The sequence below is a fragment of the Schistocerca americana genome, chromosome 1 (genome assembly GCF_021461395.2).
Source record: "Schistocerca americana isolate TAMUIC-IGC-003095 chromosome 1, iqSchAmer2.1, whole genome shotgun sequence".
NCBI lineage: Eukaryota > Metazoa > Arthropoda > Insecta > Orthoptera > Acrididae > Schistocerca > Schistocerca americana.
This window is the reverse complement of record NC_060119.1, coordinates 1,153,066,693-1,153,084,387: the sequence shown is the minus strand read 5'-3', so window position 1 is coordinate 1,153,084,387 and position 17,695 is coordinate 1,153,066,693. Positions and strand designations below refer to the sequence as shown.

Below are 17,695 nucleotides of genomic sequence, written 5' to 3'. Positions count from 1 at the left end.
CAGTTTTATGTGGTTGTGCGAAAATTTTGATATTTTACTCACCTTTGAAATTGAAAATTCTAGAATGGTTCTTTCATGTTGGTATTCTCCCTGTTCACAACTGACTGGGAGGCACAGGAGGAAGGGGTACAGTCAAACCTGAAGTAACAACTAAGTCTACATTAAAGTTCATTTTTGGTGAATGCAGAGTGTGTTTTCAAGTGTAAAGTGACACAATTGGCATAATGCCTGGTTTTGACTTCTTAGAAAGTCCGCAGCCCATGGTCTACTGGTTAGCATGGTTGCCTATAGATCATATGACCGCATTTCAATTCTTGGCTGAGTCGGAGATTTTCTTCACTCAGAGACTGGGTGTTTGTGGTGTCCTAATTGCTTCATCTCACCTGCATTGATCGCCAAAGTGGCATCAAATAGAAAGACTTGCACCATGCGGCCGAACAACCCCAGATGGGCTCTGCCAGCCATTAACACCATATGATCATTTCATCTAACTTCTTATAAGGCTGTCATCAGTTGATCCATTTGAAAAGAAGGGAAATAGGCAATTATAAAATACATAAAAACTTTGAGGACATGTCGTGAGTCATGCCTTGTGTAGCTCAGTCAATAGATCATTTGCTCACGAAAGACAGAGATCTTGGGTTCGAGTCCCACTCTGGCACACAGTTGTAATGTGTCAGGAAGTTTCACATCAGCACACAACCCACTGCAGCTTGAAAAACTTCATTCTGGAAACTAAAAAATTATATTACGAACTCGAACCAACTTCTACATAAAGCTGCAGGTACTCGAATATGTTACATAGTGACTCACCAAATGGATATGGACAACACTTCAGTTAAAATTTTGAAAATAGAACTATCTGGATCACTTAAAATATGTTGATTTATCACTACATTTCGGCTATTGCCGTCAGGTGCAAAATTAGAACTCTCAAAACAAAATTCAGAATCAGTTTCAGTAAAAACTATACCCAAGCAGACTCCTTGAGGGAATATATTTCCTTTATTAATACCTTGGTAAAAGTACAACTGAACAAGCCGCACTAGGCACTTGATGAAACTCATTGGAAGACCTGAAGGCTACAGTTATAACATAATGCTTTCTACTCTTAAATCACAAACATAAGTTTAAAAATATCTGGTCTTAAATTCATTGTAAAGGTATGTCTTAAAATCATTTTTTAAAGTTATTTATTTCATTAGTCATTCCTCTAAGGACCACATAACTTACAAACATTATGAGAGCTCATGCCATAATCCTATATAACTTGAGTTTGCTTTGGAGTGATTGCTCCCTTCTGATGTAAATAGGGTTGTTGCCTTTGGAGGATCTTGAGTTTGGCATCAATTTTACAATTTCTTAACACCAACCTCCCTCCTTTATCTGGATTTTGCATTGGCAACAGCACTACCAGATTACTGTATCGACCCAGCATTACCACAGGCTAAGTTTTTACTATCATTTTAATATTCCAAATATTTTTAATGTTTGATTCACAATTTAAAAATTGTAAGCTCATGCTATTACTAGCCTAATACCAGACATTGCCCGGGTATGTATTTATTCCCCTCTTCTATTAGTCAAATTCCCTCTCCCCCTCCCCGTGTCTATCTTCTTCTTTCCCACCCCCTCCTCTGTGCCCATCTTCTTCTTTCCCACCCCCCTCCTCTGTGCCCATCTTCTTCTTTCCCACCCCCCTCCTCTGTGCCCATCTTCTTCTTTCCCACCCCCCTCCTCTGTGCCCATCTTCTTCTCTCCTTCCCCCTCACTGTCTGTCCATCTTCTTCTCTCCTTCCCCCTCACTGTCTGTCCATCTTCTTCTCTCCTTCCCCCTCACTGTCTGTCCATCTCCTCCTCTCCCCCTTCTCTCTCCATGCTATCACACTTACTTTAGTCAGTGGGTGGTGGTTCTTACCCCCACAGTATTTCTTTACAGGTTGTAACTAATGTGTGTACCAAATTTGGTTGAAATGTTTCAGAGATATAGGATTATCCTTTTACCCATTCAATTCCCTGCGTATGCACTAGTCACGTAAATTTCCCACTTATTTGTTCTCATATTTCACCTGAATGTTCAGCGAATTTCACCCTGGAGTTTCATTTTCGTGCGGCTTAATGTTTGTGATGTCATGTCTCCTACACTGTGAGTTACGTAATGATACATTTTTGTTGGTAAATTCAGTGACAGATGTGGACACTGTCTGTGGAATGTGTTGTGAATAGAAGTAATTGTAAATAAATAATAAATTAAAAATCATATGTGATGTGGCAGTGTTTCGCACATTTCTGTATTTCATGACATACCTCCTGAACTGTGTGTTGTACAGTAATATAATTTTTATTATATGTTCATTGATATCCATGAATACCGTCTGCAAAATGTGTTACAAACATAGTTTGTAGTAAAGAAGTAATAAATTAAAATGCCATGCTTCAATCAGTAGTTTTACTGGATGAACAGTGGAAATGTAGTAAGTGATAAACTTTTTTTCATTTCATTGTTTTGTGTGGGTTGTCAATGAGAAAAAGTTTTTTAAAGATTTGAAATTAAGTGTAAAATTTGTTGCAAGTCTGTAAGTGTTCTCATTCTCAAACACTGGATGTTCACCCCCCCCCCCCCCCCCCCCACTCCTTTGATAGGTAGATGGTTCTACCCCCACAGCAATGATTTCCAGGCAGGAAGTGATATTTGTACAAAGTTTGGTTGAAATGGGACCAGTGGCTTAGGAGGAGATGTGGAAAATACATACATAGAGGAGACAAAAGTCATGGGATAGTGATACACACATATACTGGTGTTAGTAGTATTATTTACACAAGGTATAAAGGGACAGGGCATTGGTGGAGCTGTCATATGTATGCAGGTGATTCATGTGGAAAGGCATCCAGCATGACTATCGCCACACAACAGGAATTAAGTCTTTCAATATAGAATGGTAGTTGGAACTAGAAGCCTGGGACATTCCATTTGGAAATCATTAAGGAATTCAATGTTCAGATATCCACAGCGTCAAGAATGTGCTGAGAATACCAAATTTCGGGCATTACCTCTCATCACAGACAATGCAGTGGCTGACAGCCTTCACTTAATGGCCAAGAGCAGCGGCATTTGCATGGAGTTGTTAGTGCTAACAGACTAGCAACACTGTGTGGAACAACCACAGAAGTCAATGTGGAGCTTATGATGAATGTATCCATTAGGAAAGTGCAGTGAAATTCAGCATTAATGGGATATGGAAGCAAGACAACCAACACGAGTGTCTTTGCTAACAACATATCGCCTGCAGTGCCTCTCCTGGGCTTGTGACCCTATCTGTTGGACCCTAGGCAACTGGAAAACCCAGGACTGGTAAGATGAATCCTAATTTTAGTTGGTAACAGCTGATGGTGAGGTCTGAGTGTGGTGCAGACCCCATGAACCCATGGACCCAAGTTGTCAACAAGGCACTGTGCAAACTGGTAGTGGCTCCATAATAGCTTGGGCTGTGTTTACATGGAATGGACTGGGTCCTCTGGTCCAACTGCACCATTCACTGACCATTTGGAGCGACTCATGGTCCTCACATTCCCAAACAATGATGGAATTTTTTTGGATGCAATGCACTGTGTCACGAGGCCATAATTGTTAATGATTGGTTTGTAGAATATTCTGGATACTGAGAGCAAGCATTTTAGCCACCCAGATTGCCCAACATGAAATCCATCAGAAATTTATGGGGCATAATTGAGAGGTCAGTTTGTGCACAAAACCCTGCACTGGCACACTTTCGCAATTATAGATGGCTATACAGGCACCATAGCTCAATATTTCTGCAGGAGACTTCCAACGACTTGTTGAGTTCATGCCACATCAAATTGCTGCAGTATGCCGGGCAATTCGAGGTCCGATATGATATTAGGAGGTATCCCGTGACTTTCGTCATCTCAGTATACATACATATGTGCATCCATTTTCATAATAGGATGTAGTTAACGGTAGCCTTCAGTCCCACCAATATAATGCCTATATGTTTGTATTATTGTGACAGTGGGGGTTAGTGATATTATGCCTCCTCTTTACAGTCCCTCAGTCGAGTTGTGTCAGCAGCTACATGACGAGGTGGCAGTGTCAAATAGCAGCTGCAGCTATGGGGTGGAGGGGGAGTGGTGGAGGCAGTGTTACATTGATTGGTCACTGCTGCTGCTGCTGCTGAGGCATCATTCACTGATCTGGTCCCCCTCCACAGAACTCCACCGCGAACAGCTTCCTCTCTTCCCGCCACCATTGTCATGAGAGAGGGGGGGGTCAGGAAATTTGCCACTTCAGTCAGCCCCACATACCACAAAAATGAAAAATAAATGTGCAAGTGCCCAACTTCAGTGACATTTTTATGTTGCGCTGTGTTCCCATGACAATAAAGTTGTACACTTTCATGCTCCCTAGTTGTAGCCAGTAACTCTAGACCTGCTCACAGAAGTGTGTAATGGGTTTGACTAGCATTGGGATGTTTGTTGTGTGTTCAGTGGAGGGCATATTGAACACTTGTGAAAAGAAAATGGAAAGCTTTGACCCTATACATTATTATAAAAAGTTCCCCAAGCTTGTACGTACATCCATGTAAAAGTATCCATGTAAAGTAACTAATGCCATGTTGCAATTGGTATAATACTTCTCCAACTTTGTAGAGAACCACCATACCTATATATAGGCTATGGAGTCACCATTCCCAAAGGCATTTTAAAGCTACTACCAGCCTCCCCCTCCCCCCTGCCCTCCCCCACCTTATGGAGAGGAATACATGTACCCCTCTGTCAGTGTCCAGTGTGTATCACATTGTTAAAGTGATATCGCTTTGCTGTGTGGTTGTGCATTGTGTAACTGACTTGGAATCTGGGTACCAGGCCTCTATTTGCTTAAGTGGATGTAGAATACAGCTGAGAAATTGCTTCCAAATCAGATGGCACACTGGCCTCAGCATTAATCCGTGAGGCAGGTTTCATCCGGAGCTGGTGCACCTGTCCAATCCCCGAAATGGGTGCTTTAACACATTTAGCTATTGTGGTGGGTACAGAGAACCTGCTGGGTTTGAAGCATGGATTGCTCAGTTTCAGATACATAATCCATAAGTCCTAAAATGTTTAATATTTAAATGGTAGCGTGTTTGTCATTGAATAATATTGTTACAATAATTTTTGTTATGCACTGTAGAAAAACCACAGGAACTGTTATAATAAAATCTTATATGTTATTAATGTAGCTGGAAGTGATTACAAAGTACAAAGAAGAGGACTATGCTTTGTTGATATGGACGTGGGATATGGTAAAGAGTCAGATGCAGTCAGGCATATTTATTGCATCTGTATTATCTGTTGCATCATCACTTCCTGGCAAGAAGATGACACTTTTAATTTATGACTCTGAGAAATATTCAAGGTATGTCACATATAGTAAATGGAAATAAGATCAGTCTTGTTACATTCCACCCTTAATTAATGATTGAGCACTTGATTTAGTTCTAAAATATATAATAGACAACAGGAGTACTTTTGCAGAAGTGGTAATACAATTTAATTTCACTTCTTTATCAATACTCTTAAAAATTAATACTGAAAATGTTATATTTCAACAATATGAAAAAGATACATTGCTATTCACAACACTGAGGAGATGTTGAATGACAGGCAGGCGCAAGGAAAAAAAGACTGCTAGATACCATTAGCTGTCTCTCTAAGTCCTTCATCAGATGTACAGAACACACATGGTCACTGTGGTCTCCAGGTGCCACAGCCCAGCTCAGGGCCTTGGTACCCAGAGATGACAGTGGCCATTTGTGTGCGAGTTAGGTGTGTGTGAATGTGTGTGTGTGTGTGTGTGTGTGTGTAAGTGTGTGTGTGTTTTTCGACATCTGATGAACGACTTAAGTCCAATACCTAATAGTATCTAGCGGTCTTTTTTTCACTGAGCCCGTCTGCCATCCAACATTTCCTCAGTGTCGTGAATAGCAATTCATCCTTTTCATGTTGTTAATATAATGTAAATGGATAGATGAAAAGTCTGCTCACCAGGTGACAGCCGCACAGAGTGGCCGCACGGTTGGAGGCAGCAAGTCACGAATTGTGCGGCCCCTCCCGCTGGAGGTTCGAGTCCTCACTCGGGCATGGGTGTCGATGTTGTCCTTAACTTAAGATAGTTTAAGTAGTGTGTAAGTCTAGGGACCAATGACCTCAGCAGTTTGCTGCCTTAGGAATACACACACACACACACACACACACACACACACACACACACACACACACACACACAAATGACGTCCAAAAAAGACACCCAGAACCCCAGGTGAGGGAAGACTTACCGGACAGGATTAGAAAGAAAGACTGTTTGTTGGGGACTGCACTGGACTAGATTTGAAAACCTGAGAGCTTAAAGGTGGAAGACAGGATAATATGCTAGACAGAGATTACTACTAAGACATTGTGCATGAGTTGATAGGAGTAAAGAGCTAAGTGCATTGTATGTAACTCAGAAGGGAGGGGGAACGGTGAAAACTAGACAAGTCAGAAAATAAAGGATGTGGAAAACGAAAATGGAGTGAAGAAAGGAGTAGTTACTGTGGAGAAATGCTGAGACAGAAGGAAGTAATGTAAATTAAGCCCAAGTGGGAGGTGAGAACAGAGGACATGTTGTAGTGCTAGTTCCCACCTGCGGAGTTCTGAGAAACTCGTTTCTGGGGGAAGAACCCAGATGGCACATACAGTGAAAAAGGCACCGAGATCATGACTGTCATGTTGTACATCATGCTCTGCAACAGGATTTTGTGTATGGTCAGTATACACCCTCTGCCTGTGCCCATTCTTCCTAATTGATAATTTGGTGGTAGTCATGCTGATGTAGAAGGCCAGATATTGTTTACATGATAGCCGGTATATGGCGTGTCGTTTCATAGATGACTCTTCCTTTGATAGTATATGTTTTGCGAGTTACAGGGCTGGAATAGGTGGCGGCAGGAGGGTGCATAGGCCAAGTCTCCGCAGTGGGGTCTGTCACAGGGGTAGGAATCATAGGGTGGGGAGATGGGTGCAGAAGGAGCATAGGGTCTGGAATCTCTAAATACCTTCTCCCAATTAAATTTCACATGGTCCTACTCCAAATCCCATGACACTTCCCTTGATGTTGGTCTCATTCTCACTGAAGGCCAGCTACACACTTCCATCCACATCTAACCTGCTTACAAACAACAGTACTTACATTTTAACAGTTGCCATTCTTTCCATGTCAAATGTTCCCTCCCATACACCATTGGCATTTGAGGCAAACGTATTTGTTCGGAGGCAGACTCTTTACAGCAGTAAACCATCACTCTCACTTCAGCCTTAACTGAACGTAATTATCCCAACAGCCTAGTTCAGAAGCAGATTTCCTGGGCAATCACATCCAATCCTGGTACTGCTGATCCACACATGCGTGACTACCACCCAGTTATAAGTCAGGATGAATGGGCATAGGCAGAGAGGTGTATACAGGCAACACACAACGTACCGTTGCAGAGCATGTTGTACAGCATGACAGTCGGGATCTTAGTGCCTTTTTCATCACATGTGTCATCTGATTTCTTCCCAGACACCAGTTTCTCAGAACTCCGCAGGTGGGAACTAGCACTACAACATATCCTTGGTTCTCGCTACCCACATGGCCTTAATTTACATTAATTCCTTGTGTCTCAGCATTTCTTCACAGTATTGTATTGTATTTTATGGAGCTGGTGACCTAGAAATGATGGAGAGGCTTCATCCCCACCGTAACCCACAGTGGTACACAACCCAACAGGTTACAGCAGTCCTCTCACCCTACCACCACCCCACACCAAACCCAGAGTTATTGTGCGGTTCAGCCTCCAGTGGACCCTCCCCCCCTCCCCGGGAACGTCTTGCACAAGACAAACGAGTGTAACCCCAATGTTTGCGTGGTAGAGTAATTACGGTGTATGCGTACATGTAGAAAGTGTTTGTGCAGCAATTGCCGACATAGTGCAACTGAGGTGGAATAAGGGGAACCAGCCTGCATTCGCCGAGGCAGATGGAAAACCGCCTTAAAAACCAACCACAGACTGGCCGGCACACCGGACCTCGACACTAATCCGCTGGCCGAATTCATTCTGGGGACCGGCACGCCTTCCCGCCCGGAAAGCAGTGTGTTAGACTGCACGGCTAACCGGGTGGGCTTCTTCACTGTAATTACTCCTTTCTTCACTCCATTTTCGTTTCCTACATCTTTTATTTTCTGACTTGTGTATTTTTCATCAACCCCCTTCCCTCCTGTGTTACAAACAATGCACTTAGCTCTTCACTTTCATTAACTCGTGCACAATGTCTTAGTAGTAGTCTCTGTCTTGCATATTACCCTGTCTTCTACCTTTAAGCTCTAAGGTTTTCAGATCTTGTCCAGTGCAGTCCCCAACAATCAGTCTTCCCTTTTAATCCTGTCCGGTATGACTCGCCTGATCCACTGTTCTGGGTGACTTTCCTGAACTGTACCCCCTTCCCTAACCCGATCCAGTCCTTTTCCTTCACTCCTCTTCCTTCCCCTTCAACTCCTCTACCAGAAGAAGGAGCCACTGGCTCCAAAAACATGTAAAAGTTAAATCCTTTTGTGTGTGTATTCCCCTGCCGTCACTTGGTGAGTAGATTTTTTTATCTAACCATTTACATCGTATTATTAATAATTGATTCTTTTCATGTTGTTGTTATTCTATCCCAGTTCTCCAATGTTTATTTCAAATAGTGCTGTTATCTTGTAGTATGGGTGTGTCACTAACTAAACTTGAATTTTAAACTATATAGTTATTATGGCAAGGACTGAGCAGAGTTTGAAAGGGTATTAAAAAAATTTAAATATGTTACTTTGTTCTAGTTTCTTGACTTTGTCGGTCTAGTAGATCAAAGACTATTTTGCCTTGAGTGAGTTTGTCAGCAGACAGAATATACACCATCACAACTCTAAAGTTGATTTTGACATAATGATGTTATTAGTTAGTTATTATTACTTCTTGCAATATAAAACTGTACAGTGATGTAAACAATTAATATAAACTATGATATGGCGGGAGTGGAGTGGGGGTGGAGGGGTGGGGGATGCAACCACTCACCATTTAGGATCAGTGGGGCAACAGCTTTGGAGAAATAGAAATACTGAGCATGCAACAAGGATCCAAATTTTGTAGCTGAGCTTTAATCACCAAAATTTTGTTTGCATGCGTGTTTGCTCTTCAACATGTCTAAAGAGTGAGTAATACTTCCTTGCATCTGTGTTAATATGAAATTAATATTTTTTGATGTGTTCTATGAAAACCAAGTTTTTACAAAATTTTCCTTTTAATTTTATCATTAACACTAACCAGAGGGTTGGTTTGGAAGCTACCATGCTTTGGAACTTTTTATAATTCATTCTTGTAGAATCAAGTTTTATACAAGGAAGTAATGGTTAAACTTAAATAAGGCACAGGAAAGCAAGCCCTTTTTTATTTTCAAATGGTGGCAGTTGTAAATGCAGTTCTGGGAAAGAATCACATGTTGTATTATAGCCCTCACTTCGGATTGAAAAGCATTTATTGAATACATATGAACTTTCTGTACAAATGTTAATGAACTTTCTGTACGAACATTAAAATTGTCTGTTATTCCATTAACAAAACAATAATAGTTCCTGACAGGAATTGATATAAGCCCAAGCATTACTGCTTCATTATACATGCATACTGAAATTATAATATTAAGCCAGTAACTGCGTAGCTGGTGTGGGGGGAGTGACACAGTGGAAGTGGCTGGAAACTGTGTGACATCATTATAGAGGCTCCTGAGAAATATTCAAGGCTGCTGGTGATGCTGGTATAGATACAGAGCACTTTTTGTAGGCCCAGAGCCATTTTGGAGTAGAGGCATCCCTTTGGGATGCAGCAGGTGTGGTCAATTTGACCATCAGTAAAGCTGAATCAACATTCATGGTCATGCCCCTCCTTGCAGGAAGGGAGAACCAGGTGGGGCATAGAGAGAGTTACGATGTGGTTGCATCGGTGGATTGGCTGATGAGTGAGGTCTCTGACTTGGTTGAGTTGCTGGTGTCACATCCAGTGTGTTGTAGCCACCAACAGCAACTAGCATCTATGCAGTTCCACCATTGTCTGCCGGATCTATTCAAGACCTGTCCGAATGTGCATGCACAAACTGGCAGGCACTCATGTGCAGCGGTGTGGCTGTGTCTGCTTTGTGTTCCTGGAGTGGAAACAAGAGGGCCATAAGTGTTCTGTGAGGTTGCTCCTGAAGGAGCTCTGCTGGGCTTCAACCATTGATGGAAGTGGACCTGTAAGAAGCTAGGAAAATGTTTAGCACTGAAACCAATTTAGCAAACTAAGGCTTTTAACATTTGAATTTTGAATGTACAAACAAAGCGTTCTGCCAGTCAGTTTGACACTTTATGTTAAAGTGGTGTGGTAAGATGTTTAATTCCATTGTTGGTGAAACACCTTTCGAAGTTGTTGTCCAACAGCATTCAGGGTAACCCTCTACTGTGAACATACACTCTGTGGCTCCCACTGTGCTGCCATTGTTGTCTGCTGCAGGCATATGCTTTATGGAAAGTGGGAGAAGTAGTCCACGACAGTTTATCACATGGATTTTAAGAAAGGGTCTGCGAAGCCAGCGTGAATTCACAAGAACTCCTCGAGTGCGAGGTCCCGAAAGGCCAATGATCTTTACAGCATTCGATGCCCCACATATTGCCTACCACGTAACCGCTATATCCAAAATTGGCTGCCAATGGTAACAGGGGGTGGGACTGGGAAGTATCCAATGGAGAGTACTGCCAAGACCATGGGGCAAAGTTAAACTGCTTAGTCGACATGTGACATTCACGTGCTTTATTTCACATGGGGAGTACAATGATGGCAATATGTGCTTAGCAAGTGAAAGAGATACTGAAACAGGCGTCAAGGCATGTAGTCTCATTGTCCTTGTCAGACATGGAGCCACAAATCCCATCTCCAGTGAAGCATAGTGAGGGACAATTGTTGTTGAAGGTTTGGGTGCTAAACATAATTATGTACATGGAAGATCATCTGCAGCATAGTAAAAAAAGAACAATTATGAGCACTTTTCGAATAAGTCCGCAGCAATATGACTGTGTAGTGCATAAGAAAAACTATGACTATTCAAGGGAGGACAAGGTGCACTTGTTATAAAAACTGGTGTTTGCGTATTTCAAGGCTGCTTGATACAATTTACAGAATCTAAGTGATAGTGACCTAGTACATTATGCACATCAGATTGGGCATGGCATCAATTACAGTGATTTCAAGGGAAGCACTGGATGGCTGCATTCCTTCAGACAGTGCTACAGAATTGGAAGATGTAATATAACCAGCCCAAAAATTTGTAGATGATGTGAATAAACTTATCCCATCATTCAGTAAGGAATTTGTTTTCAACTCCAACCAATTGGTATTCGAAGAGGAAATTCATATTAAAGGAATCCTTGAAATTAGAAGTACCAAGAGAGTTGTATCCAGATCAACTAACATCATTGCCTTAATGCGCTCATATACAATTATGCCGACTGTTAATCTAGATGTGCTGCCAGATGTTGGAGGTACCCTGTCCCCTAAGATTCTTTCTCGTGTGCGTGATCTTGCAAGGGCAGTAGGGAACACACAGGTCACAGCAAGCAAGAGTGGGAAAGCGGGCATAAGAGAACTGTGGTATGAGCAGTGCGTTTGGCAAACACTGGTCAAAATAACTTGCTTTTGCTTGATTTCTGGTCTATGTATAAAAATCCTACTGCTTTAAAGCAAACCGTCCCTCCTGAAAAGCATGTGACATTGCAGTTCATACCACCTGGAACCACTGGACAAATTAAGCCTCTGGGTGTTTGTTTTTCCATTTATAAAACATATTACTGCACTATCTGCAGTTACTCTTTAAAGAATAGCCAGTTTCACAATAAGCTTTACGACAGAATATTTTGCATTTGATTGTATGCCATCACATTCCACCACTTTTCATCACCCTGTTACACCTGTGTGATTCTGTATGTGTTGTTACTAGCTGAATATCCTGCACGGTTTGTAAATCCCAAGGAGTTCACCTTTGATCTTGGTGGTGCAAACCTTTGTGATTACCGTGGTGCACCATTTTTCATTCAGAGTTTGCAATGCAAATTAATGGTTCGTTTTGAACATTTCTTGGATGTCGACAATGTCCATTTTGTGAAGTGTAATACATGTATCCCACAGAAGGCTGATCTGTCCTGCTCCCGGACACTTGTCTTATGTCCCCTCCTGATGCACATGGTAAGTCATTAGCAGCTAAATTCTTTCCTGTCACAATTGTTAACAAAACAGTTTCAGATGAGCAACCTTGCACTCAAGAGGTTCCTTATCAGTTGCACTGGTGCTGGCCACAGAGAGAATGACTGGAATGGGGCTGGCTGGTGTGCTGACAAACAGCACACTGCCTAACCATCCCTGCAACATCATCGGCCATACCAAAACAGTAAATGTAACAATTCACCAGTTGCTTCACACTGGAAATCCCCCAGTGAGAGTGATGCGGGAGTTGGAAGATCGTAACTGCTGAAAATCCCAATAGCACTAGTCAGACCATTGGTAAAGCTCTTACTTCTTACAGAAGTGATTTAGCAGGTGGGCTATGAAGGCTGCTGGGAAAATAGTGTACATAGTAATTTACTTTTCCTAGAAACACTTGAAGATCCTTGATGGATTTAGGCACCAGCATGCCCTGAATAATATCTACATACTGCTTGGTGAGCTGAAGGCCCTCCTCACTCAGTAAACAGCCAAAATAAATAACTGCTTTTTGAAAGAAGATGCATTTGGAAATATTACACCTAATAACTTCTATGCAAGGGCTGCAAAAAAACAGCCATAGATTGCAAAAATGTTTTTTTGTCGTGTGGCCATTGACCAGAATATTGTTGAGACAATTCACACAATTCAAATACCTGCAGCAGTCTGTTCAAATGACCTGTGGAATATGGGTGAGGCACTAGCCACGCCAAAAGGTAACCTATTTTATTGATGCAGTCTGAACAGTGTGTTGAATCTTCTTTAAGTCATTAAGAGACAGCTGAAAATATGTCTCCAGTAGATCACTTTTAGAAAATAAATTTCGTGCTGAAAGTTTAGAAAAAAGTTCATCTGGATGAGGTAAGGGATAAGAATCAATGTCTGCTTGAGTATTAATTGTTTGCTTAAAGTCTCCACAGCACAGAACAGACCCTCCATGCTTCCTAACTGCCGCTAACAGTAAAGCCCACTGACTGTACAAATCAGGAGAAAAAACTGTTTTGTGCTCTAACCTGTCTAGTTCAATCTTAACCTTATTCCTAATGCAATCAGGTGAGCTTGGGAAAGTTTCAGATTTGCTGTTGGTTTCAAGACAGTGCAAGGCTGAAAATCAACTGCTTTCCCCAAAAGAGGTTCAAACAATGGCACAAATTGTGTACAAAGTGTATCAGTGGCAGCACAAATTATCAATGATTTGACAGAGTGCATTTCATGATGTAATGAAAATCTGAAAATAGAATACACCTGCAGAGAGAAAATTTTATGAACCGATGTATCCACCATAATCGAAAATGACAGCCATAGTTTTTGTTGATTGTGTTCACAGCTTTTATAAATTGTAGAAATGACGGTATGTAACACATTAAGCTGCTGTTCAGTTTATCCTTTATTATGCAACTGGTTTTGGTCAAAGATGCACATGTTTTTGTTAACAGTAGGAACTACACACACACACACACACACACACACACACACGTCAAAAATATAATATTTCTAAATGGATGGATGTAACTTTTGCTGTTAACAAAAATCTGTGCTTGAAAATGGTCTTTGGTTGAACAGTTGCACAGTAAAGAATAAGTTGAACAACATATACGAAGTCTTCACGGGTTGTCAGCCATATAGCGTTGTCATCTTGTAGCAATGTTTCAATGAAATGCGTCTCCATCATCTTCACCTGAAGATGAGACGACAACGCTACTCAGCTGACAACCTGTGAAGACTTCGTATATGAAATTCACTTAGAAAGCCTGCACTCGCATATAAGCTGAACAACACTTTTTTAAGGCATTACATAATGTCGTTTCCATAAAAAATGAATTGATTGTAAACAACCATCAGTTGTACACAACCTAAGCAGTGGCTATATCTCCAACTTTGATAGCACTTCACTGATTGAGGGAGTACACATACTAAATACATAGACTGGTTAACAACTAGACCAATGCAATGGTATCAAAAGGAAAGTCTTATACTGTTGCAAGTAGCTAAATTTTATGCATTGCCTGCACATGATCACTGGGGCCAGAGCCTAGTGCCCACCATGCTATGACATATACCTGCAGTGCAATGTTTATGTAAACACTTATAATATTTGCCCTGATTATTAGGCATTCTCATCTGGGATGCAAAGAAAAGCAGCCCAGGCAAGTAGGAGACAAGGTGTATTGCCACAAACAACACCTGATACACGACAAGTTTTGTGGAGAGGCCAGTTGTCTTCTGTCAAATGAAACTTGTTTACAACTTTAGAGTCTGTTATGGAAACCTGCTGCATTTTATCACTATGGGTATGGGCCACATGTTAAAGATCAGTATCGTACCAAAAAGTTTACCGCACAATTGGTGATATTTCAAATGCACACAATGTTTGTAGCACCTCAGCCAGGTTAAGGCGTCAGACTGTCTTAAGGCTTGTGTACATACCTTGTTATCCGGTTCTTAACAAGTCACTACAGCTCATATCCAATTTTTCATGTATGAGAGATGACACACATGTGAATTTTCATTTTCTAGTCTATCCCTTCAAATCTGAATCCAAGACACATAATTTACAGCTTGTGACTTGTGGTGCAATAAGAATTCTTGCCTGGCAGCTACTCTATGCATTTTGTTGGAAAATGTCAGATAATAATGAGAATGTCAGACAGTGGGAACACAGATGGATCAGACAATGATGCCAACTTTTGTTCAAAGTTATATAACTGTGTTCACCTACAACAACAAAAAACCCACTGTTACTCCAGATACTTAATTTCATCTGCCCAGATGCGCAGGGCAAGAAGACATATACTTCCCAGTCTTTTTGAACCTTGTTCAATGACTGAAATACCAAGGCAGCTAGCAGTGCCCGTGACTGCTGCAATGTAGAATTAGTGAAGTGCTTGACCCACTTCTGGTTGCTGATTTAGCTGTTGCTATCAAAGCTCAAGAAATTTTGCATCATTTGGAATGCTAGGCTAACCATAACTGGAACCTGCTCGCTGCCAATATTGTACCCTGACTTTCAGCCCAACAACATTTATGGAGCACAGGTAAACTCTCTGCCACAACAGATTGAAATTCCAGAATGAGATTTTCACTCTGCAGCGGAGTGTGCCCTGATCTGAAACTTCCTGGCAGATTAAAACTGTGTGCCGGACCGAGACTCGAACTCGGGACCTTTGCCTTTTGCGGGCAAGTGCTCTACCAACTGAGCTACCCAAGCACGACTCACGCCCCGTCCTCACAGCTTTACTTCCGCCAGCACTTGCCCGCGAAAGGCAAAGGTCCCGAGTTTGAGTCTCTGTCCGGCACACAGTTTTAATCTGCCAGGAAGTTTCATATCAGCGCACACTCCACTGCAGAGCAAAAATCTCATTCTGGAAACATCCCCCAGGCTATGGCTAAGCCATGTCTCCGCAATATCCTTTCTTTCAGGAGTGCTAGTTCTGTAAGGTTCGCAGGAGAGCTTCTGTAAAGTTTGGAAGGTAGGAGGCGAGGTACTGGCGGAAGTAAAGCTGTGAGGACGGGGTGTGAGTCGTGCTTGGGTAGCTCAGTTGGTAGAGAACTTGCCCGCGAAAGGCAAAGGTCCCGAGTTCGAGTCTTGGTCCGGCACACAGTTTTAATCTGCCAGGAAGTTTCAGATTGAAATTGTCTATTAATCAAGAATCCAAACAGTAATAGTTCTTGATAGAAATAATATAAGCAGTAGCTCCTGGCAGAAACATTGAAAGTCCAAGCACTACTACTTCATTATGCACGTGTATGGATATTATAATTTTAAGGACAATCCCACTTTTCGTATGGTGATGGAAACCACGTGCCTGTCTGCCAAAGTACTATCTAGCACAAGGTTATGTTCATCCACGTAAACAGTGGTGATCTTAATTAACTTGTAGAGGCACATTGGAGAATTGCAATTGAGAATGAGTTCATTGTCAGACAGCCTTAATATTTGCCCACTACAGAAATTCATGTGACCACCCTGCTATGTCTGCTTTCCCACGGCAGATGGCCACAACAAACATGGGTGATAATTTGCATATCAGTACATCCATATCTTGCATACGCATGTCTGACAGGGTTACTAAACATTGCATCGTTATGGTTAGTGTCTACCGATTCTCTGACCTCACCCCCCGCCCCCCCTCCTCCTCATCCCTCAATCCCCCCCCCCCAAAAAAAAAAGATCTGCCTGTTTTCAGCTGTCACATGACCACAGTTACATTAAGATAAACATAACTTCATTTATTTAGGAACAAGAAACCACAGAAGAAGGGAAGTTATTACACAGAATCATCACCATCCGAAGATGAGCTGCTGGAGGCCCTCGTAGAATTGCAGTTGCGACACGGCTGTCAGTATCATCTTGTGCACACCCCAGAGGAGCTTGGTGCAGCAATTGGGCAGCTTACAAAGGCTATTTCTGTGAAACCATTCAAGTTAGTATACATATGATGCAATTGGATGTTATCCGCAATGGTTTGCTAACTGTAACTAGAAAATTATGTTATTCAGAAGACAACAGAGCATTCCAACATTTGCCTTTAACTGCTGGACATATAATCTTCTGATGGAATTACAGTACAACTGTTTTGTAAGTCCACCTGCATTAATAAGATGAGAAGCAATTATCAGAATGTGAAAAGGAGGGAGGGTTCCTGACAGCTAACCTACAGTTAAAACTACAATAATAAAGAGTAGTACCTGCAATGCTTTGTGTGTGTGTGTGTGTGTGTGTGTGTGTGTGTGTGTGAGGGGGGGGGGGGGGTTGAGAGAGAGAGAGAGAGAGAGAGAGAGAGAGAGAGAGAGAGATTGCCTTTGATGTGAGTACTTTGTACAGACTACATTATTTTTGCTGTTCAACTGTAGATGGATGCAAGACCTAGAGAAACTTTCACAAATAGCCTCAAGTGTACACCTACATAGATAAATAAGCACGGATTGTTGTATAATTTTCAAATTGGGTGTCATTTTAGAATTATCTCGCACATAAGACTTAATGAGAGATGAGGATGTGAGAGAAAATGGAACTGAATTAAGATACATTTTCACTTGGTAAAAACTTTCTAAAGCCAAGACCAAATAAATATTTCTTTATTTCCAGACAACCAGTTTCGACAGACTTTGCTGTTGTGTACAGGTGTTCAAAAATTTGTGTTATAAAGTGCATTAATTTTGAGTTGGACCTCACGCCAACTCAAAATGAACACATTTTATAACATAAATTTACAATTCTGTTCATCATTGTGTTATTGTATTGTCACTTTCTTCTACTAATATCACTGACATTTTTGTTCTCCACATACCACTTACACCATTTGCCTCTTCCTCCTCCGCCCGCATCTCGTGGTCGTGCGGTAGCGTTCTCGCTTCCC

The 17,695-nt window shown here is 41.6% G+C and overlaps 1 protein-coding gene and 1 non-coding gene across 5 annotated transcripts in view; one reads left to right on the top strand and one right to left on the bottom strand.

Annotated features, from left to right (window-relative positions):
- Positions 1–17,695, top strand: part of LOC124551499 (crossover junction endonuclease EME1) — a 208,141-nt gene that overhangs the window by 169,624 nt on the left and 20,822 nt on the right. For all 4 annotated transcript variants that reach the window (XM_047126448.1, XM_047126449.1, XM_047126445.1 and 1 more), the window contains exons 7-8: positions 5,241–5,416; positions 16,574–16,759. In XM_047126448.1, coding sequence (XP_046982404.1) covers positions 5,241–5,416; positions 16,574–16,759 — 362 coding nt within the window. The remainder of the gene's footprint in view (positions 1–5,240; positions 5,417–16,573; positions 16,760–17,695) is intronic.
- On the bottom strand, positions 15,470–15,544 carry Trnal-caa. The gene has a single exon. It is a non-coding gene; the product is annotated as a tRNA-Leu (tRNA).